This window comes from Brassica oleracea, chromosome C3, assembly GCF_000695525.1.
Source record: "Brassica oleracea var. oleracea cultivar TO1000 chromosome C3, BOL, whole genome shotgun sequence".
Classification (NCBI taxonomy): domain Eukaryota; kingdom Viridiplantae; phylum Streptophyta; class Magnoliopsida; order Brassicales; family Brassicaceae; genus Brassica; species Brassica oleracea.
In genome coordinates, this window is record NC_027750.1 from 53,165,796 (window position 1) to 53,186,598 (window position 20,803).

Sequence of the window (20,803 nt, forward strand, 5' to 3'; positions counted from 1 at the left end):
CCGTGTCCATCATCGCCGCGCGATGAATCGCCTCCGGATCTCCGACACGATCCCCGTCGGGATTCCTTGTCGGATTCGACGCCGCTGCGACTGCCTTCCCCTTCTGCTGCCTCGATAGCCTCTGACCCGACGACATCGCGGAACGGAACGGTGAAGAATGCTTCGAATGAATCTAACAACGCTTAGAGAGATAAAGGAAAAAGAGAGAAAGTACCTTTGATCACGGAGAAAAACTTGAAGAAATGAGAGAGGGTCCGCGTATTTATAAGGAAAAGAGAAGGGGGAAACTCGAGGCGCCATCATTAGGCCTATTCGGGCCTAAATGGGCCTCGAAATCCACCCTAAAAACCCAGCGGACCCTTGCGATGATTCCGCTTCTCGACATGTTGTGAAAAGAAGAGACGGGAAAATCGAGGCGTCATCATTAAGCCTAAATGGGCCTCAAAACTCTCCCAAAGAACCCGACGGATTCTCGCGACGGTTCGCCTTCTCGTCTTAATTAACCATCGGTTATCCTAAATTCGATTAAACCGACAGTTAATCAGGGCGTGTCAGCCAAAATCCGGGTATCTGCGATTCAACGATTCCGAGAGAAAGTGTTACCATAGCCCTTTCTGCGACTCATCGACCAACACTCTAACCTCCCGACAGAACTCCTATTCCTTTAAACCCTCGAATTCCAGAATCCATCATGAACTAGACAACCTTTCGTTCACTGATGGACTGGGGGGACTTACTGTAGGGGATGGATTTAACCACCCCACAAGACCCAAGGAATAGGAGGCCTGGCCCGGACTAAATAGAGCGATGGCTCGGATAGTCGGCTTGAAGGGCCAGCTTCTCGGCTTGTCTCTAGAATACCTTTAGTCGATCATCGTCGACTAGAGTGCACTCAGCTCGGCGACTCCTCGGATGAATACGGGACTCTCGGCCCAGTAGAGAAGGCCCACGAAGACGACATAAGCTAGGTCAAGGATGAAACATTAGGAGGACTATATAAAGAGAAGAGAAGAGAAGTGGATCCGAAATCATTGACTAACACTTGGCGGCTAGATTAGGGTTTTCACCTTTGCTTCATCTCGCTGTTAGTTGTACTTGTCCGGTAGCTCATCGAGCCACCGGCTTCCTCTCTGTCGCATTCTCTTCATTTCTCTTGTAACCGACTGAACGTTTTTTCCGACCATAAATAAGACGTCTTTGTTAAACCCACATCTTCTTTATTACCGTTTTCCGATCAAACAGGATGTTTCCAAGTATAAGCAGTAGTGATCAATCAAGCTTATAGAGGATTTAAACTAAGGGGTCGTAGATGGATCACAAAAGACTTAAACGTTCAAGGAGATTGCCAGAGAGAGATAGTACCCACTGTTCACTAGACAGATATGAAGATGCATATGATTTTCATGATTTCTTATTCAAACAGAAGAATAAACCTTCATGTTACCTTTGTCTTAGCTTTGCTTATTCCAAATAAAAGTTCAAAAAATTGCAAGAATTGTCACTGGCAGATAGGAACAACATGCCAAAGTTGAATACTTTTTTTGGTTTGCAATCAATCAGACGAGGGGTCGGAGTTCACCAGTGAGCAAAGCAAACTTGCGGTGCTGTGACAAGACAGAAGCAACTCTGCTCATCTGAATTCTCTCAGCTAAACCACCACCTCCTCCGCTATGTTGCTTTGCTGAATGCATTATGTTCTGCAGCATCTGCAGTGGATCACCATGGCTCACCACCAGAACTGCGCACCTTTGAAATTCTGCTTCCATGGATAACATGGCAGTGGCAAGTCTGGATACAACGTCATCAGCGCTTTCACCTCCTTCTGGTCCCATGAATGGATCTTTCTCATCAAGATCCCATATCTCCGGGTACTGGTGGCAAATCAGAAAACACCAAACTTGACAAGGTCACTCTATAATATGCTCTTATTACACACACACACAGCCTAGGGGAAGTGAGTGAATCATCAAGCACGCACCTTATCATGTGACTTGAGTTCAAATGTAGGTCCAAAGTAGCGTTCTCGCAGAGTTTCCATCATCTATAACAGCGCACCCAATTTTAACACCTTTAGTTCTAAATAGCTTGTGCAAATGTAATGTTTGTGGGGCATTGGAAAAAGCAGCATCACACTAATGAAATATCTCGAACACTACCTTGCATTGAGGGGAATCAAAAGGGATATTGAGGACCTGAGCGACAACCTTAGCGGTGTGAGTGGTTCTAGAGAATGGGGAGTAGCAAATGCGGACCTTGTCCAGTGATATCTTACTTTCCTCAAGTTGCTGCACACAGAGGGAGAGACACAAGATTTCATGAAAAGGTTGAAGAGTTTTTAGTTAGAGGATATCCTAAAAGAGATGAAAACCTTGAGGAAGGATTGGCCAGCGAGCTGAGCCTGAGCGACACCATCAGGCGCTAACTGGTACTCTGGTAGCACTCCATTTTCCTGCCATCAATTAAATATTATTTGATTGATTCATAAGCGACGATGGATCATTGAAGAAGAATAGGGAAAACCATTGAAGAGACGATGAGGCCTCTCTCGTTTGGAATGCTCTTTCCATGTCGGAGCACCCAATATCTGTTTCCTACAAACGATGCCGACGAATCCTCCATCTTCTCTCTCTCGACAAAACACAAACACAAACTGCGGCTGTCACCTCTTCTTATTCCTCTACAGTACAATTATTTTCTAGAAAATTGTCATTTTATATTATTATTATTATTCGACATTTTAAATGAAACTAACAAAAAAAAAATTGCAATAAAACAAAAAACATTATTATTGTTATATCTTATTTTCTTCATTGGTGCAAATGAACTTGTAGACCGAGTCAAAAAGAAAAGTGTAGACACGTGGCTGAGGAATATGGGGTTGCCTTAACCGAAATTTCATAAGCTAATATAACACAATTCTAATGATTTATTACAAGGATGAAATCGAAGAATTGAGTGTTTTGTGACTTGTGTCTAACAAACGAAGCAATAATGAGAATAAAACGTAGTAACATTAAGGGAATAATATGTAACAAAGCTGAACATGGGGGACGTCTCTCTCTCTCGCACGCAGCTTTTAAGCAAGACGCTGCCATATAAAATAGGAGACAGAGAGTTACCTTAATGATTTGATTAGAAGAAGCTTTGGAGGTAAACTAAAACAAGAAGAAGAAGTACCTTGTGACTTGTTGTATGCATGAACCACCATGGTCCCTTCTTCCACATTAATCTATAATTCATCCAAAACACAGACATTTACTTGAGAATGCTCTTCTACCCACAAAAATTACAATCACATTAGACAGAAAGAAGCTATTTCTTTACCTGCCGAATCCAGCCACCATCCTAAACCCCATGAATATACTCAGCCCCACCCACACTCCACTTAGCCCCATCCCTGCTGGTGCATACAGCATGAACGCTGATGATATTCCTCCCACCACCATCATCGACCAAGCTGCGTAGGGGAAGTCCGACATTCCATAATGCAGTCCATCAAATATAAACGCTAGCGCTGTGATTGGTTGAGTTGCCGCTACAAACTGATTTTACATGTTACAAATGAGTACTTTCTGAATCAAAACTTCTCAACCCACTTAATTATTTTATGTAAAAATACATCACTCACCAATACACCCTTTCTCACAATCTGCAGAACTTCAGGATCTTTGGAGAACAAACCAGCCACTGAACTGAATGATATCCCCAACACAATAGCCAGCGCAATGCCTGTCACAACTCCTATCTGTACAATTACTAAAACACATTACACATCTCTCTCTCTCTATATATATATATATAACAAGAGATCAATTAGCATCCCCAACAAGATAAACACATTTCCCTCTCAACTATGTACCACGAAGCATTTCTACATATTTGTCCTTTCTCGCCCAACTTCCTCAACTTAAAACATGTCATTGCAAGATTTAATGGAAAGGGAAGTGAGCTCAGACCTTGAGAACAAAAGTTGTAACCTCTTTCACACCTTCAAAGTCCCTTTTGGATGCAGAACTCGCGATTAAGGCCTGAATCAACAGAACACGAGGCTTAATATCATCTCTCAAGTCACAACTCTGTCAGTGGATTTTAGTAAACATTTTATACCTAGGTATTAAAACCAAACTAACAATCCAATACCTGTCCAGATGAAGCTAGTGCATCCGTAAGCATAGATACAGCCAACCAAACTTGCATGCATATCTGATGTGCTGCCATAGCAAAAGCTCCTTGACGAGCCGCCATTGACGTGGCAACAGTCATGGTCATGAGCACTGATAGAGTCCTTCCAAGAACAAATCCCCCTACAAATCAAGTAGAAGGTTTAAGACCTATATACTTGAGCAATCATCTATTGCTTCCAAAATCACAACATCTTTAAGCAATTTGCAAAACATAGAAAACGATGTACAGAATTCAAGTGAGGAAATAACTAAGTTTTGGTATTGCGAAACTGTTGCCCACAGATCACTTAAAGCCTCAAGAGATTTCATAAGGAGGCTCTTAACATATTCAGGGTGTTGAGAGCAAACAGATTACATCCATAAATCCCACAAGTGAGAGACTGTTGCCTACATACCAGATTTTAGGTAATCGCCAAACTTTAGTGAACCCATCTTTGGAGGAAGCAGTATAACTCTTTTGTTGAGACGCATAATCATTACAATGGTCACAGTGTACCTGAGAATCAGATGAAAATGGTTTAGCACCATCTTGCAAGGTTAGTAAAAGGAGAAATGCTGAAGAAAAATCTATAGATACATACTGGGAAATGACGCTAGAGATTGCTGCCCCAGCTACACCCATCCTGAACTGGTAGATAAACAAAGGGAACAGAAACACAGCCAGAAGATTACCAATACCTGCGTTATGGAAATGAGTGAACCAATGGAAATCAAGAAAATAGTTGGACTCAAAGAATGCAAACCTAAACAGTAGACTGGAGTTTTGGTATCCTTGAATCCACGGAAAATGCCTTGAAGAGCTAAAGAGACCACATAAGCAGGGGCACCAAGCGCTCTAAGGACAAGAAACTGCCGCGCAGGAATGAACATTTCTGACGTCTGTGACCGAACATGGATTTTATCAGCATAGTTTCCCACGCAATCTCAATGCTATAAGCTCAAATTTGGAACCGAACTTACAGATTGTACACCCATTAACCTTAAAAAAGGTCCAGATAACAAAGACAGCGCAAGTGCCTCGAAGATGCCAATTCCAATGGCTAACACTAGCGCTGTTGAAACTGAAGACAACTGCTTCCTTTCTGGTAAACCTTGAGAAGGTCTGTCACCGTGCATATCCTCTGAAAATCCATTCAAGCTAAATATATAAGGGATGGGAAGATCTAATTAAAATAATATAAAAAGAAAGTAATAACCTTCGGCTAAATCTTGAGCGGCAACCTTAGCGATATCTTCAGCGACAAAAGAAGTGGAAACGCTGAGGAGGGGAATGTTGAAGAGCTTAGATATGGTATTAAAGATGGACATAGAAACGGCAGCCGAACCCAGCTCTACAGATCCTGCATATATTAATTCGAGAAAAAAAGAATCGTTAAACTCTCAAAACAAACTCTTCCTTAAAGGAAAGCAAAAAAAAAAAAAAGAAAACAAACCGAGCCTGCCAATGTAAGCAGTCTCCATGAGGAGCGTCAAGGGATCAATAGCCTGTCCAACAATGGCAGGAAGAGATAGCATCACGAGTTCTCGTTTGACATCCACATGACGTGAGTTTCCAGCGTGAACACCATTCACCTCCCTAGCAAGCAAAGACAGAGATCAAATGATAGTTACATAGGCAAAAAGAAGCGTGAAGCTACGTGGCAAAGATTATAAAAATAATAAAGCAACACCTCAAGAGCCTTACGGGAGTGAGACATCTTCCTCCTCCTCCAACTTGACAACACCACAGTCAGGGTTGATCTGGCTCTTCCGGCGAGTCACAAACGGAGACACCGAGTGTGGATTGGCGTGAAGGGAGCATGATTGGGGGGCAGAGACGTCATTTATCGGTTGAAAGTTGCCTTGCCTTTTCACTTTGGCAAACCGATGATGAGTTGTTGTTGTAGTCAAGGGCAGCGAAACTTGATTCCCGCCAACTAATCTAGCGCTACCAGTGGACTCCATCTCCCAACCTAACGATTTCAGAAACTTGTACACAGCCAAAAAATAATATAATCGATGAGGGAATAACATATAATCGCAAAACAGAAATTGAATGACTGTGCAACAGAAACGAAAACGATGGTGAAAGGAAACTAGCTCCTTAAAGACGATACTATATCAGCAAAGAGCGCGAGATACGGAGCTACAAACTCCATAATCGAGAAAGGGGGGCTCACGGGAATCGGGTAGGGCTTGAGGACTTGAGATCGTCGAGAGTGAGAGAGAGAGAGAGAAGGGGTTTCAATCAGGGGTTAACCGCTCAACAGTTTGCCGGAGGAAAGGCGGTTTCTGTTTTGCTATATGGGCCTATTAAAACGTCATTCTACTCTAAAATAAGCCCAAGGTCATTAAGGCCCACTATAATAGGCCCGTGATGAGTTATTTTGCCTTGAAGCAAAATACAATCACGTTGTCAGGTTTTTTCTTCATCCCAATCGGTCTCCTCCAAACCACTGACGATGCATTTTGCCGTGGTGGGAGTTACTGAGCGCTGGATTTAGAAAGTTTTTTTTTTACCACTTTCTCAGTTGCTGACGTAGTAACTCCATGAACACAGCTCTCGAACGTTCACATAGTAGATTAGATTTTTGATTATATTGATTGAATAAGTGTTCACTTGTTGTGTCTAATACTATATAGCAACGAAAAGTGCATATGCTTAATTAAATCTTTTCGTGTTTAGACGACATTGTCAACACTTACTCTTAGAAAATTGCAAATGTGACCATTAGTATAGTTTTTCAATTACCAAATACAAAGTCTTATCTTGATTTGAACTCTCTCTACTATTAATCGGTGGCCATCTTATCCAATGTATACATCATATTCTTTTATATACATTATCCCACATTGTATACTTTCTTTCAATAAACAAGTATCATTACTGCACTTTTTTATTGGACTCGTGAGTTTTATTAACTAAAGTATATCATTGCCTATCTGAACTTTTGCAAAGTCAAATAAATATTGGTAATCAGCTTTATTTAATTTCGTACATATCTTCAATGTTTTTGCTCATTTAATCTCTATAATATTATTTGAGAAGTCAGTTTCGTACGTGTCGCGCTCACGTTAATTCTTATGGCGGTTAATTACCGATGTATCTTTAATGAATTAAAATGTTTATATTTAAATATTATTATTTATTTAGTTTTATTTAGTTTCCTTTTTAATTTTTCCAAATAACATATATAATAAAAAAAATTATAAAGTAAAAAACGAATTTAAAAACAAAAATATATGTATATATAATATGATTTCATTAAAAAGGAAAGTTCAGAAAATAGTAATATTTCATTTAAAAAATATTTTAAATAGCATAAAATATACTTATAGGTAATAAAAAAAATTCTTATATCTATATTTTCTTAGATGAAAATATATATTTGTATACAATGTGATTTCATATGAAAAATTTCACACAGATAATCTTGATATTAGAAAAATAAATATTATTTCTTTTAAAACATAATTTTAGAAAATACAAAAAAATATTTTCAAAGTAATAGAAATATTTTTTACATATCTATGTATTTTCTTATATGACTGCATAAAATAATAACATAAACTTATATATGTTTAACTGACTAAAAATAGTTTGTAATTAGTATTACTGAAATGTTTTATTTTTCATAGATTTAGTTGACTATAATATCTTTAAATTACAGCAAAAAGTCTATAAATTATATTTTAATTATTTTATATGATTTCTCAAAAAAAATCACAATTTTATACTGCTTATTTTAAAGAGATATAAAAAAAACTAAAAATAAATTTTAACAATAATCACCTTTTGATCAAATAATTACATAATATTTTATAAGCATAACACTATATACTTTAACGAGGTAGATATATTATATTTATCATTATTAAAATTATTTATTTTCTAAATATTTTGTTTGCTTTTTAGTTTTATGTTTTTTTGTCTGTGGAACTTAATATAACTATAACCAAAATACTCAAGCAAATCTAATTCTCATTATTATTTAAAATAAATTTCAATTTACCATTCAATAAATCTAAAGCATAAATTTATTTTCAATTTATAAAATATTTTAGTTATTATAAATACTGATATGTGTTCATGAGCTTCCAAAAAATTATGAGTTACTTACGTATGTAACTTCCGATTGATTATCGCTTTATTTTCTAATATTTTTAAAAAAATCAACATATAATTTGATAAATATTATGAAAATACATGCACATTTAAACGATAAATAAAACTAATTTGATTTGACTTAATTATAATCAAAAATAATTCTACTTCGGTTTGAATTTGAAAAACTATATGTAACTCAATATACTCAGAACATGAGTGACTCGACTAATCCAATTTATATCTAAAATCATACATTTAACTACAATAAGAATATATTATTTTTATAATAACAATGTATTTATTTTGTAAAGATAAATTATATGATTACTCAAAATATATTAACAAATGAAAATAAAATATTAACCAACTGTTACAATTTTGTTTTTTTGTAAAATTTATATATATGCATGAGACTTCAGAATAATATCGTTATATTAATTTATGTAATTTGAAATTAGACACTTTAGTTTATTTTTTATTTTATTTTAAGCACAATATATCTTAAGTTATACATAATATTCCTAAACTATATTTACATATCTACGACAACAACCAACCTAAATGAAAATAATAAATTTTATCAAAATTTTAATATATTTAGAATAAAAATTATTTTATCTGAATTCAGAGAAATAGATACAATCCAATATATCCAAATGATAACTAAATCGACTGTAAAAACAATAAAATCGACTAGATATAACATATCTAACATTATATGTCTAATTAAAGTAATATAATATTATTAATATAAATTATAAATTAGTTTAAAATTGAAAGTAAAATCAACCAATTATAATAGTATATTTACTTTATAAATATTTATTTCCGTGCATGAGCACGGAAAAATCACCTAGTTGTTAATATAACGCAAGTACAATATATTTTCTATTTTTAGTGAAAATCGTAATCAATCGATAGCAACGTATTCTTCATAAAATCGTACCATCGATCAAACACAAATACCGATCAGTATATGAAATTAGTGGATGGAGTGACATGATAAAAAAATGGTGGTTCATCGAAATAGAACATTTGATTACAAAAAAGAAACTGTTGTAGGGAAAATACACAAACTAGTAGGCGAGTAAGGTTTATGTTGTATTGTTGTTGAATATTGTATCAGTAAATCACGAATTGTACTCTTTACGATTACCGCTTAAACCTAGTTTTTAAGTTGAAATGGCAGTTGATAGCAGAGTTACATCCACAGGTACTAGTTTACTTTATACTTTTATACTAGACTTTGACCCGCGCTTCAAAAGCGCAGGTTTTGTTTGGGTTATAAATAAATTTGGATATTAATTAGTACTTTAGGTATTTTTCGTCTTTCATCTTTTCAGATACTTAAAATTTTTTTTTTTGCACCTAAATATCCAAACTGAGCTAGACTATTACATACCCAAATTACATGTATTTTAGAGTTATTTGCATTATGGACTCGAACTGACTCGGTTCCAAAAGGAACCAAACTGAACTATAACCGGAAATATTTCAAATATCTAATTGGATCCAAATGCCGAGGATTTGAATAATTCGGATTTAAAAGAAAAAGAAAAAAATTTACCCGACCTAAACCGAAAACCGAATGAGTATTCTAAGATATCTGGAATGTAAATATATATTAGTTATATTTTAAAATTAGGCCGGTTCAGGTATTACAAACATGTTTCAGATACATTGGTTATTTGGTTATTTTCAGGTTCATATACATCAGAACCGAACATATCCATATTTGGGAGGACCTACTCGAACCCTACCCAAAAAAACTCAAAACTCTAATACCCCAAAGAATTGACTCGTACCCGAATGGGTACCCGAATGCTCATTCATACACTTAGGTCGGGACGTTTGGGTTTTTGGGTTGGATTTGGTCCAATTTTTTCGGATCTGGGCTTTAGGATCCTAGAAATTTGGATCCGATAGGTATTCGTAAAAAAAATTTCTGGTTTGGGTTGGTTCTGGTCTATAATTAAAATACATGTACAATACTCTTAATTTTCGGATCCATATTGAATTCATGTATTTTCGGATCTTAAAAGTACATGGTATACCCAAACCCTATAAAATTTAGTCGAAATTTGTTATATATATTTAAAATTTTACAAAATAACTTAAAATAAACTATTAATAATTAAAATAAAATATTTTTAAACTCTAGATTTTAAATTTTAATCTTCATATTACTTGAAAATGTTAGAAAATAATAACAAATATTGTTTGTAAAAAGATATTTTAACTAAATCATAAAATAAATATAGAAAATAGAACACAAAAATCATAGTTTTGAATATTCATGTTTTTAAGTCAGGTATTAATTGGCTTTTATCGGGTCGAGTCTATTCGTTTTTTTTTTGGGTTCAGGTTCTTTCGGATAGAAGAATTTCCGATCCAATAAATACTTTATATTTTCGGTTTGGTTTCGGATCGAATATTTTTGAATCAGTTCCGGTTCGGATTTTTGGGTCCGGGTAAAATGTCCAAGCCTGTTTGATTTTGATGATACAATAACTTCTTCAAATTTTATACTAAACCGTGGCAAATCTTCACTAAATAATTATAGAAAATTTGTGGTAGTTTGAAGTTTATATGTGGATATTTTAGTGTATTTCATATATAATGAATATGAAACTATATTTCACATATATTTTATGTTTCAGTATATTGAAAAATAATGAGATCATGCAAGTATATTATTAGAGTTACGTTTTACCAATTAGTTGTTAGATATTTGGTAAGATCCAGTAATATTAGTTTAGATAAAATCCAAATCATATCTAAAGATCTCAATTAAATTCAAATATTCAATCATCTGAAAATTATAAGAAATTATTTGATCAATTAGGTAATAGTATATTTTAAGATTTATATTAAATTATTGTAGTTAAATGGTCTGTTACGATTTGTTCCAATATCATACCAACATGAGTTTTTTAACAGTTTATTCAAATCATCTCTGTTGATCTCAACTTTTTTTTAGAATTTTTCTTTTTGCTAATTTTTTTTAGAGTTTTATCATCGTTTAGAAAACAATTAAACATATTAATTACTGTAGTTTGTGTTATACCAGATAAACCCATATAGTATGATGATAACATGTTGAAAATATGGAAATAGAAATCTACTTATATAATGAATCAAAATGTGATAACAATGTGATTATATGTATGCATTTTCTGAACGTAAATACATTACTCAAGCTATTAAAATGACGGGTGACATAATAATTTATTGGAAAGCTGATACAATTATTGTTTTGGTTCGTGTTTTAGTCGACCAAACAATTTTGTATAATATGTTAGCAAATTGACTAAAGTAATCTTAGATAAATATTTGATCAATTATATGATAACTCAAAAAGGGAAGAAGTAAAAATTTGCAAATCTATGGTATAATGTTATTGACTAACTTATTGTTACAAAGATATAAGGTAAGACCAAAAATATATTTAAATTTAAGGAAAGTGTGCAACAACCCTTTTTAAGTAGATTTTTTCAGAATAATTCTCTAGTATAGATGTTTCGCGTTTTAATCAATTTAGTTGCTTATAAAACGACTAGGTTTACAACTCTAGATTGGCCTTCATAATTTGATGACTAGATTCAATGAATCTCATCTACACTTTTTGTAACTAAATTGATATGTATAATGTTTCGCGTTTTAATCAATTTAGTTGCTTATAAAACGACTAGGTTTACAACTCTAGATTGGCCTTCATAATTTGATGACTAGATTCAATGAATCTCATCTACACTTTTTGTAACTAATTTGATATGTGTATATATATATATATATATATATATATATTCGCTTTTTTGTCTGTACTAATAGATGGATCATGTAATTCGAACTAGATAGATATGACTCATAACTTATGAAATCATGGCCGAGTATGCGATCTAGAAGGTCATAAACATTATAAAATAAATTTTAGTAGAAAGTTACATAATTTAAGAATCATATATTATCTATATATAATGATTCTTAAATCTTCAGATAAAACGAGTCGTTATCTTTCTTTAGCCCGGTCTGGTAAGTAAGGACTTTACTCTCAGTAGAATGATTTTCTTTCGCCAACCATTTTCGCTGGCTCAAGTATAGCATCTTCTCCCCGAGCCCATTTCCTCGAGGACTGGTTAGATTCATCGCTGCTAACTAGAAGAAGTCCTTTTTTTTGCCCAAGACCGACCATGCTTATGCAGTTATGCTTATGATATACTTTTTTAAAAAGCTACGTGTTTATTGTTTCTCTTAGTTTGACCACCTAAGGTGTGTGTGTGTCAGTTGATCATTAGGGTTTATCGTGAAAAAAATAAAAGTTGTTTAAATATTTGCATTATTTGGTGATAATATTTTATAAGTGATCTGACATTGTGTTTAGTGGTGAATCTTTTAATATATCCTCCTGGTACATTTTTTTGATCAGCGAATATATAAATAAGTATACACATGTATCCCATATTTTGTTGCTTGTGATAACATAAATATATACGCAAAAACTTGGCATGCACCGATATTGCTATTATCTAGAATAACACAAAAACTCAGGATAGATTAATATGTAACGGGATGATGACCTTTAACAACAACAAAAAAAAAGAAGTGATATAGCAAATGACTGAATGAGTGCTGGTTTACCTTAACATTCGTATACAACTTGTACGAAAAGGTAGAAGGAGCAATGTGGTGGGTAGGTAATACTCCAGTTGTAGTAATAATTAAAATGGATAAAGACGAAGAACAAGAAAAGAAAGAAAGAAAGAAGTGGTTCTCAACAAAAACAGATGGCGGACAGAAACTTCAGAACGGCGACATGTCGCGGCTTCGCTGGTTGTCCAGCTAAAAAGACGCGACCTTTGGTGAGAGTAAAGGGGCAACGGTCCACGTGGGATGTAATACAGCCATGTGCTGCCACGTCATCGACTCTGGGACCCTACCGAACAATCAATTTAACTAGAACTGATTAATCATTCACTAATTCTGATTACCGAATCAAAGTGGGTTTATTCCTTTCCTGGCTGCCGCATCTTTACTCTCTCACCTCTGGTCAACTCCTTCATTTCCTGTTGATCATCAACATGGACTAATTTTAATACAAATCTCATTTCACAATATTTGATTTTATTGTTAATTATTAATCATGTATCATTGATGAGAAAAATCAATTGTATCTTTGATCACTCTCATTTTGACCAAACTCATTCGACATTAATTACAACTAGCTGCTTAATAACCGTCGTATGCGTGCGTGTTTATTCATTAAAAATGCTATAAATGTAAGTGTTTTTCTTCTGAGAATAATAAATATAAATGTAATTAAGTGTTGCATGCATCTCCACTCTGCGATATTATTTTTTGGGTCAACACAAAAATGCGTCTTTACATATAGTTTTCGATTATATTTCATCTGAAAGAAAATATGGAATGCATTTATGTTAGACCATATATATACAAAAATTTGTAACTAACAAGAGCACACCACGTTCTGATCTACCCCATATTAGGTTAAGGTTTATTATCAATATTTATAACTGAGTCCGAGCTTAATTACCAATATATATATATATATATATATAGGTCACAGTAGAAACAAAAGATATAATATATATATATATATATGGGCAAATCTCCAAAATAGCACCTTTCTAAGTTTATATCACAAAAATAGCACTCAAAAACTAAAATGACCAAAATAGCACCTTTATAAGTTTATCCTATGAAAATTTTAATTTTTTTTTATTTTTCAAAATTTGAAATCTTATCCCCAAAACCTCATTTCTCAACTCTAAACCCTAAACCCTAAACTCTAAACCCTAAACTTTAAACTCTAAACCCTAAACCATAAACCCTAAACCCTAAACTCTAAACCCTAAACCCTAAAATCTAAACCCTAAACCCTAAAATCTAAACTCTAAACCCTAAAATCTAAACCTTAAACCCTAAACCCTAAATCTTAAACCCCACCCTTTAACTCTAAACCCTAAGTTTGTGACTTCTGATAAAACATTAAGTGTTATTTTTGTGACTTTTGACCTTGAGTGCTAGTTTGGGAACATAAACTTGATTTAGTGCTATTTTTGTCTTTTTCTCTATATATATTCAGTTACTCGTTCCAGTAAATCGAAATTTATGTGTGTATATCCAAATTAATCACATGTGTGATGTTGTTTCTAACTTCATGCATACAGCATATATATGTCTTTCTAATCAAATGAATGATGCATTGGAAAACCGCAGGTTGATGAATGAATATAATTAAGCTTTAGGTTAATTAGGGATAAGCTATATAAGTTATGATGTTGGCCGAGAGTACAATGCTTCCAAACACGAGGGACTAGGGAGTAGTCGCATGCGACTGGGACTGTTGATATATTTTTGGGCCCTATTTATCTTTGATATGTGGGTGTCAGTTTTTACGTGTCACAAACACAAAATACAGCATTTCCGGTGAAAATAACATTATCCCAAACGAGAAAAGTCCAGTAAATGAATACAATCGTCGAGTCAATTATATTACGTCCATACATACATAAGACACATACGTAAACTATTGGCTATATTATGTCCCAGATAGAGAAATTGAAGGGTGTTTAATCGACTGAGGAAAGTAAAAGGGACGAAACCGATAAACAAGAAAAAGGAGATGTTTAGGCATGGGCGTTCAGAGGCCTCATCGGTTTCGGTTTAGTTGATTTGGATTTTCGATATTATGCTGATAAGTCTGTTCGGGTTTTACTAATTATAGGATCGGGTTCGGCTCGGTTCCTTCCGGATTCGGTTCGGATCGGATTGTAACTAATATTTGAAATTGTCCAAAAATATATTTTTCAAACCTCAAAAAATGACAATTTTTTTTTTCAAAATTTAGAAATTATTCACAAATCTAATTAAAAATTAGCTAAACTATCTAAATTGATTAAAAATATTCAAAATAACAAATAAAAAAAACTACAAAAATATTTTGAATACTCTAAAATATCTAAATCACCTTAACATATAGAAAACATTAACATATTTAACTAATTTCAGATATTTCCGGATTCTAGTTTGGATTACGGTTCGGTTCAGATTATAACCAAACTCCAAAGTACTAAACTTATAAGTCTCGTTTGGATATTTTTGTATAACAGTTTTAATCAGTTTCGGTTTTTCCTATTCGGATTTAATAAATACTTTGGGTTGGTGTAAAAACGTTCATGCTTAGAGATGTCAAAAAAAAAAAAAAAAAAAAGAAAAAGGAGATTATTTAACATTTTACAAGAAGGAGAAATAACGTCAAAAAGTAACAGGCGAGAAGAACCTGATCCGGATAACTGTGGGCTCATGTGGAATATGCTAATGGAGGAGGGAGGGAGGGAGGTGGGGTCAGAGACAGTAACGCAAAAGGGCGTAATCACGGGGGACAAATGGAGATCTCCTTCTAATTACTCGTCGACTTGGTAATTAAGAAAACGGACGAAATTCCATGAATACCCCTCAGCGATTAAAATAGATCAGCATCGCCACGGCGGCGTGAGTCATCCGCTGCGCACTACGGTGTCGTTTTATACACCCCCCTGAACAAAAAAGCAACGAAACTCAATTGCGGAAGAAGAAGATAAAACGTTAAAAAAAAACTCTCGTAATATTAATAATCCCTCCTCGATTCTGAATTTCTGATCGTCTCTTCGCTCTCTTCTTTCTTCTTTACAATTTGAATATCTTTTCTTTAGAGATCCTCGCATCTTCATCTTCCTCCCCCCCCCAAGTGTCTCTGTGTTGGATCAAATTCAAACGGTGATTCTATTCCATCTTTAAACTTTCCTTTCTGTTGGAACCACTTTTTATTTTCCCTTTGGTGTGGTCAATGGTGGTGATGGAGGACAACGAGAGCTGCGGAAGTAGAGGGATTAGCGATATCTTACCGACGTCGCAGGCTGCCATCGACCGTCGCGAGCGCATGAAAATGGAGGTTTTCGACGAGGTTATCAGCCGTCTCCGTCAATCTGACACCATAGACGCCGATCTCCCTGGTTTCGTCGACGACCTCTGGGCTCACTTCAATCGCCTCCCCGCTCGGTGATTATACATTGTTTTTTTCTTCTTGTTGCTTTTAAATTTTAATCATTATACATTGTTATGATCTGCTTCTGCATGTATGTGCCCGCCTTAATTAGGTTAGGCTCATTGTTTTTAGGTATGCTTTGGATGTGAATGTAGAGAGTGCTGAGGACGTTCTCATGCACCAGAGACTTCTTCACTCCGCTCTTGATCCAAACAACAGACCTGTTATCCAAGTTCGTCTCGTCCAGGTGAGTTTGTTGTTTTAAGTTCGTCTCCCTTTGTTGCTTGTAAAACTATAGAAACCAAAAACCATTCCCCTTCGTGAGTGATTTCTCCAGATCATCGATCCCCTCTGCCTGATCTTTTCATCTTTTTTTGTTTTTTTTTTTTTATTGGTTTGCCTCTGTGAACTTTTTTTGGGCTCACAGGATGTTTGGTGACTCATCTTTTCTTAAGGTCCAACCTCCTACGGGGAATATCTCAGCTGACTCCACCGCCTTGGACTCTCTTACTACTAATGAACCTGATCAAGCTTCTACCAGAAAAAGGTTGCCTTTTGATCCACATAACAATAACCAAAGTGTACTCGACTCTCTCTCTCTGATTTTTTTTTAATTTTTTAATTTTTTAATTTTTTTCCAGCATTCATCCGCCGCCTGCATTTGGTTCATCTCCCAATCTTGAAGCACTTGCACTTGCTTCCACTATATCCCATGACGAGGAGGAGGGAGGCACCTCTGTGCCTAACAATTCACGGTACTTTCATGAGGAAGTTTATATGTTTTTTGCGAATTGGCGCAGTCACCAACTCACTCCCGCTTGTTAATTGAAATGCAGGCCCTTGCATGAGATAACCTTTTCCACAATAGACAAGCCTAAACTCCTTTTTCAGGTATATATATATATATATGATCTGTGTGATTGTTGGCTTTTGTGATTATTTTGATTCGTCGATGCTTACTATATCCAGTGTAAATGATGCAGTTCACTGCATTGCTTGCTGAGCTTGGACTCAACATTCAAGAGGCTCATGCCTTTTCTACAACTGATGGTTTCTCTCTAGATGTCTTTGTCGTTGATGGTTGGCCTTACGAGGTAGTACTTTTTTTGTTTTTTGTTTTTTGTTTTTCTTTTAGTTGTTCTCCTTTTTCCTTCCCTATTGCAATGCTATCGTGTAGTGTACTATATGATCCATGCTCTATAGAACAGATGCGTGTTGGCATGTTCATTCATTATAAAGAGAATGGTCCCGAGTTAACAACCGTTGCTGGTATGCTACATTTTTTAATTATACAGGAAGTAGACAGACTTAGAATAGCATTGGAGAAAGAAGCAGCAAAAATCGAGGTACTTGTTGCCATTTTAACTACCTTCGTGCAAAATATATATTGATGATGACTATGCTTAATTAATTCTGAACAAAATGGAGTTTGGTGTCATATATGGAGTCCTGCACTTTTTATATTGACAACATCTCACAAACATGTCATGTGTCTTGTTCTAATAAGTTATTTATAACTTTTTCACTACACTCGATTGCAGGACCAAAGCTGGCCTATGCAGCAGTCATTCTCTCCTGAAAAGGAAAACGGGCAAACAGGTGTCAGGACGGTCGCAATACCCACTGATGGAACTGATGTTTGGGAAATCAACCTTCAACAGTTAAAATTCGGGCATAAAATAGCATCTGGTTCTTATGGAGATCTGTAAGTTGGTGCCACCTATCAAATGTAATATCATTTCAGATGCGTAGAAGGTAATATGTCTCCGCCTCTTTCTCCTTACCTTTTGTGTTATTCAGGTATAAAGGTACATATTGTAGCCAGGAAGTTGCTATCAAAGTCCTCAAGCCAGAGCGTCTAGATTCTGAGCTAGAGAAAGAGTTTGCCCAAGAAGTCTTTATTATGAGGTTTGTGTGCCTTCCCTTGTGAACTTGTGTGAGCATCTCAGACTCATTCAAAATCTTTCCTTTTCCAGGAAAGTTCGGCACAAAAACGTCGTTCAGTTCATTGGTGCTTGCACTAAGCCACCACATCTGTGTATTGTTACAGGTATGTTGCACTCACCATATTTATGCGAATTAGTATGCTTTATTATATAATGTCTAGGTTTATTTTTACTATTATTATTGTTCTCTTTCTCATTTAATAGAATTCATGCCCGGTGGAAGTGTATATGACTATCTACACAAGCAAAAGGGCGTGTTTAAGCTTCCAGCTTTGTTAAAAGTAGCTATAGATATCTGCAAAGGGATGAACTACTTACACCAAAATAATATAATTCACAGAGATTTGAAGGCTGCTAACCTTTTAATGGACGAGCATGAGGTAATATTGTCAACGTAGTGTTTTATCGTGATTCTATCTGCACGTAGCTTGCTAGTGTGAATGTATGAATTGGCGTTTGGGCCGAGCTTACATACTTTTGGTGAAACGCTACGAAATTTGGGCTGCGTCACATTTGCTATATCATTGTGTTGTACAGAATGGTTGTCATCATATTCTTTTCTCATTCACTCAGTTCTACACGGTGGGTGGATTATTTTGTTTGTTACTACAGGTTGTCAAGGTTGCTGACTTTGGGGTGGCTAGAGTAAAAGCACAAACTGGAGTGATGACAGCTGAAACAGGAACATATCGCTGGATGGCTCCGGAGGTGATAGAACACAAGCCATATGATCACAAGGCAGATGTTTTCAGCTACGGGATTGTGCTATGGGAGTTATTGACTGGCAAGGTATTTGGTTTATACAAGTCTTTTCTCATCTGACAATTAAAATATCATCTGTGTTAGGCTAACTAAGTCATTGGGTTTGATGTGATGGCAGATTCCATATGAATACATGACGCCATTGCAGGCAGCAGTAGGGGTGGTTCAGAAGGTAAATCGATTTTTTTCTTTTTGTAGAATGAATTTATTGCTTGTAAAGCTAAAACGTAGTTGTGGGGGGGTCGGTGGTTCAGGGACTACGGCCTACAATCCCGAAGAAGACGCATCCGAAAATGAGAGAACTAATGGAGAGATTGTGGGAGAAGGATCCAATGCTGAGACCAGACTTCTCAGAGATAATAGAGCAGCTACAAGAGATAGCCAAGGAAGTAAGTAAAGAGAGAAAATGAAATGTGGGGGCAGAGTAATAATATATGCAAACTGAATGTGTGTTGTGTTGTGGTAGGTAGAAGAAGAGGAGGAGGAGAAGAAAAGATCACCAACGGGAGGAGGTGGGGGTATCTTTGCGGCCCTCAGGAGAAGTGCAACACATCATTGAATAAATTGCATTGATCCCTCCCCCAGTACTTGCTTCCAAAAAGACTGATTTGCGGAGTTTTTGTGTTGCTTACCTGCTCAATTGATTTTTTCCTTTCTGTAAGTTATAAATTTATAATACCCCACACATATTGTTCACTCCATCCAACATTTCAAGTTGTTGATGAAAGAAAACTTCATGTACATGTAAAACTGCAGTAGTTAGAAAGATAAAACTCTTGCTTCTTAAGATTTTTTGGTTCGTCTAACAAGAAATCTATATATATAAAGTTGGTTTTTTCCCAAATTATGATATGTGGAAGGGGGCTTGTTGACATGTGTCTTCATGTTTTTTTTTGTGTATTTTAAATCTTTCTTCTTTTAAATTATTACAATTTACTCCATAAATTTTTAATTGTGTACTATCTAATCTTTCTCGTACTTATTGGTCCGAAATAAATAAAATAATATAAATATATTTTAAATTTTAAATTTATTAATAATTAAAAATACATAAATTTTCACCATTTTATTATTTTTTTACTAATTTTTCTTATTTTATTTACAAATTATATATTTATTTCACTATTAATATCATAAGATAATCAAACTACGAATAAGAAATTAGAGCACCAACACAAATAACCAAGAAAACGAGCCCGATGGAGAATAATAATCGAAAGGCCAAAACCACCAAGAAGCAGGAAAATATATGCTTAAAGCACCAGAATCACAACCAGTAGCTAAAAGGTAAGAAACATCTCATAAACTAAACACGAACATACAAGACGACCATGCAAGTGAAAAAACACAAAGCTCTGGATAGAAAATACCAAAGCTCCAAGAGACTAACTTCGCACACCTATATCAAAGGAAACATGAAAAGAAAAGAAACAACTTGAAGATGGGAGAATCGAAGACAACCACCAAAAAAATCAGAAACTAAACTTGAGACCAAAAATTACCTTCCAAACCCACATAGCATACACGAACGAAAACATTATCTAAACCTCGAGTGGCAAACATGTGAAAGGGAGAGCCACCAGAGATGCGATGAAAGCTGCAAAGAGATGCTAGAATAGAGAGGGAAAGAGAGACGAAATGAAATCAGCAAACTATGGAGCCGCCCTCGAGCTATGAAAGAGAGCATAGAAGTCAGAACACCAAAAACTAGATCTTGAAAACCAAGACGAGCAAAGACTATTGACGGTAAGCCAACGACGAGGAATAAAACATCAAAGAC

At 35.3% G+C, this 20,803-nt stretch overlaps 4 protein-coding genes across 7 annotated transcripts in view; 1 reads left to right on the top strand and 3 right to left on the bottom strand.

Annotated features, from left to right (window-relative positions):
* The window catches only part of LOC106330915, a 2,235-nt gene extending 2,099 nt beyond the window's left edge, over positions 1-136 (bottom strand). The window contains exon 1 of the mRNA XM_013769304.1: positions 32-136. Within this exon, the coding sequence (XP_013624758.1) occupies positions 32-136 (105 nt within the window). The remainder of the gene's footprint in view (positions 1-31) is intronic.
* A 1,251-nt stretch (positions 137-1,387) lies between these two features.
* LOC106331939 lies at positions 1,388-2,682 on the bottom strand. The gene is made up of 5 exons (XM_013770380.1): positions 2,521-2,682; positions 2,369-2,449; positions 2,157-2,285; positions 1,979-2,041; positions 1,388-1,871 (listed from the first exon to the last, which is right to left on the bottom strand). Exons 1-5 carry the CDS (start codon positions 2,617-2,619, stop codon positions 1,557-1,559), a joined length of 687 nt encoding a protein of 228 aa, XP_013625834.1. The 5' UTR covers positions 2,620-2,682; the 3' UTR covers positions 1,388-1,556.
* A 191-nt stretch (positions 2,683-2,873) lies between these two features.
* Positions 2,874-6,462, bottom strand: LOC106328877 (MATE efflux family protein 3, chloroplastic). 3 transcript variants are annotated; one of them, XM_013767413.1, is made up of 14 exons: positions 6,344-6,462; positions 5,869-6,152; positions 5,618-5,760; positions 5,381-5,524; positions 5,145-5,305; positions 4,928-5,063; positions 4,766-4,862; positions 4,580-4,680; positions 4,141-4,304; positions 3,957-4,028; positions 3,629-3,745; positions 3,325-3,542; positions 3,178-3,229; positions 2,874-3,088 (listed from the first exon to the last, which is right to left on the bottom strand). In XM_013767413.1, exons 2-14 carry the CDS (start codon positions 6,126-6,128, stop codon positions 3,077-3,079), a joined length of 1,677 nt encoding a protein of 558 aa, XP_013622867.1. In that variant the 5' UTR covers positions 6,129-6,152; positions 6,344-6,462; the 3' UTR covers positions 2,874-3,076. The 3 variants fall into 3 exon arrangements, with proteins under 3 accessions (XP_013622867.1, XP_013622868.1, XP_013622869.1); XM_013767414.1 differs by having other exon boundaries at positions 5,869-6,136; positions 6,344-6,436; XM_013767415.1 differs by lacking the exon at positions 6,344-6,462 and having other exon boundaries at positions 5,855-6,089.
* Positions 6,463-15,847: 9,385 nt separating this feature from the next.
* On the top strand, positions 15,848-19,812 carry LOC106336277 (serine/threonine-protein kinase HT1). Of its 2 annotated transcripts, XM_013775063.1 has the most exons (15): positions 15,848-16,329; positions 16,448-16,562; positions 16,771-16,862; positions 16,957-17,070; positions 17,152-17,206; positions 17,299-17,409; positions 17,611-17,661; positions 17,857-18,020; positions 18,116-18,223; positions 18,292-18,365; positions 18,466-18,641; positions 18,874-19,050; positions 19,142-19,195; positions 19,278-19,412; positions 19,490-19,812. In XM_013775063.1, the coding sequence occupies exons 1-15, from the start codon at positions 16,118-16,120 to the stop codon at positions 19,580-19,582; spliced, it is 1,731 nt and encodes a 576-aa protein (XP_013630517.1). In that variant the 5' UTR covers positions 15,848-16,117; the 3' UTR covers positions 19,583-19,812. The 2 variants fall into 2 exon arrangements, with proteins under 2 accessions (XP_013630517.1, XP_013630518.1); XM_013775064.1 differs by lacking the exon at positions 15,848-16,329 and having other exon boundaries at positions 16,743-16,862; positions 19,490-19,727.
* The last annotated feature ends 991 nt before the right edge of the window (positions 19,813-20,803 follow it).

What these genes read in the sequence shown, in the direction of transcription:
- LOC106331939 (XM_013770380.1), bottom strand. Translation starts at nt 2,619, where the DNA reads ATGGAGGATTCGTCGGCATCGTTTGTAGGAAACAGATATTGGGTGCTC. An exon ending in GCCTCATCGTCTCTTCAATG is followed by an intron (nt 2,450 to 2,520) that starts GTTTTCCCTATT and finishes AATTGATGGCAG; the next exon opens with GAAAATGGAGTGCTACCAGA. An exon ending in CTGGCCAATCCTTCCTCAAG is followed by an intron (nt 2,286 to 2,368) that starts GTTTTCATCTCT and finishes CTCTGTGTGCAG; the next exon opens with CAACTTGAGGAAAGTAAGAT.
- LOC106328877 (XM_013767413.1), bottom strand. Translation starts at nt 6,128, where the DNA reads ATGGAGTCCACTGGTAGCGCTAGATTAGTTGGCGGGAATCAAGTTTCG. An exon ending in GAGGAAGATGTCTCACTCCC is followed by an intron (nt 5,761 to 5,868) that starts GTAAGGCTCTTG and finishes TTTGCTTGCTAG; the next exon opens with GGAGGTGAATGGTGTTCACG. An exon ending in AACTCCAGTCTACTGTTTAG is followed by an intron (nt 4,863 to 4,927) that starts GTTTGCATTCTT and finishes TCCATAACGCAG; the next exon opens with GTATTGGTAATCTTCTGGCT.
- LOC106336277 (XM_013775063.1), top strand. Translation starts at nt 16,118, where the DNA reads ATGGTGGTGATGGAGGACAACGAGAGCTGCGGAAGTAGAGGGATTAGC. An exon ending in TCCAAGTTCGTCTCGTCCAG is followed by an intron (nt 16,563 to 16,770) that starts GTGAGTTTGTTG and finishes TCTTTTCTTAAG; the next exon opens with GTCCAACCTCCTACGGGGAA. An exon ending in TTGATGGTTGGCCTTACGAG is followed by an intron (nt 17,410 to 17,610) that starts GTAGTACTTTTT and finishes TTAATTATACAG; the next exon opens with GAAGTAGACAGACTTAGAAT.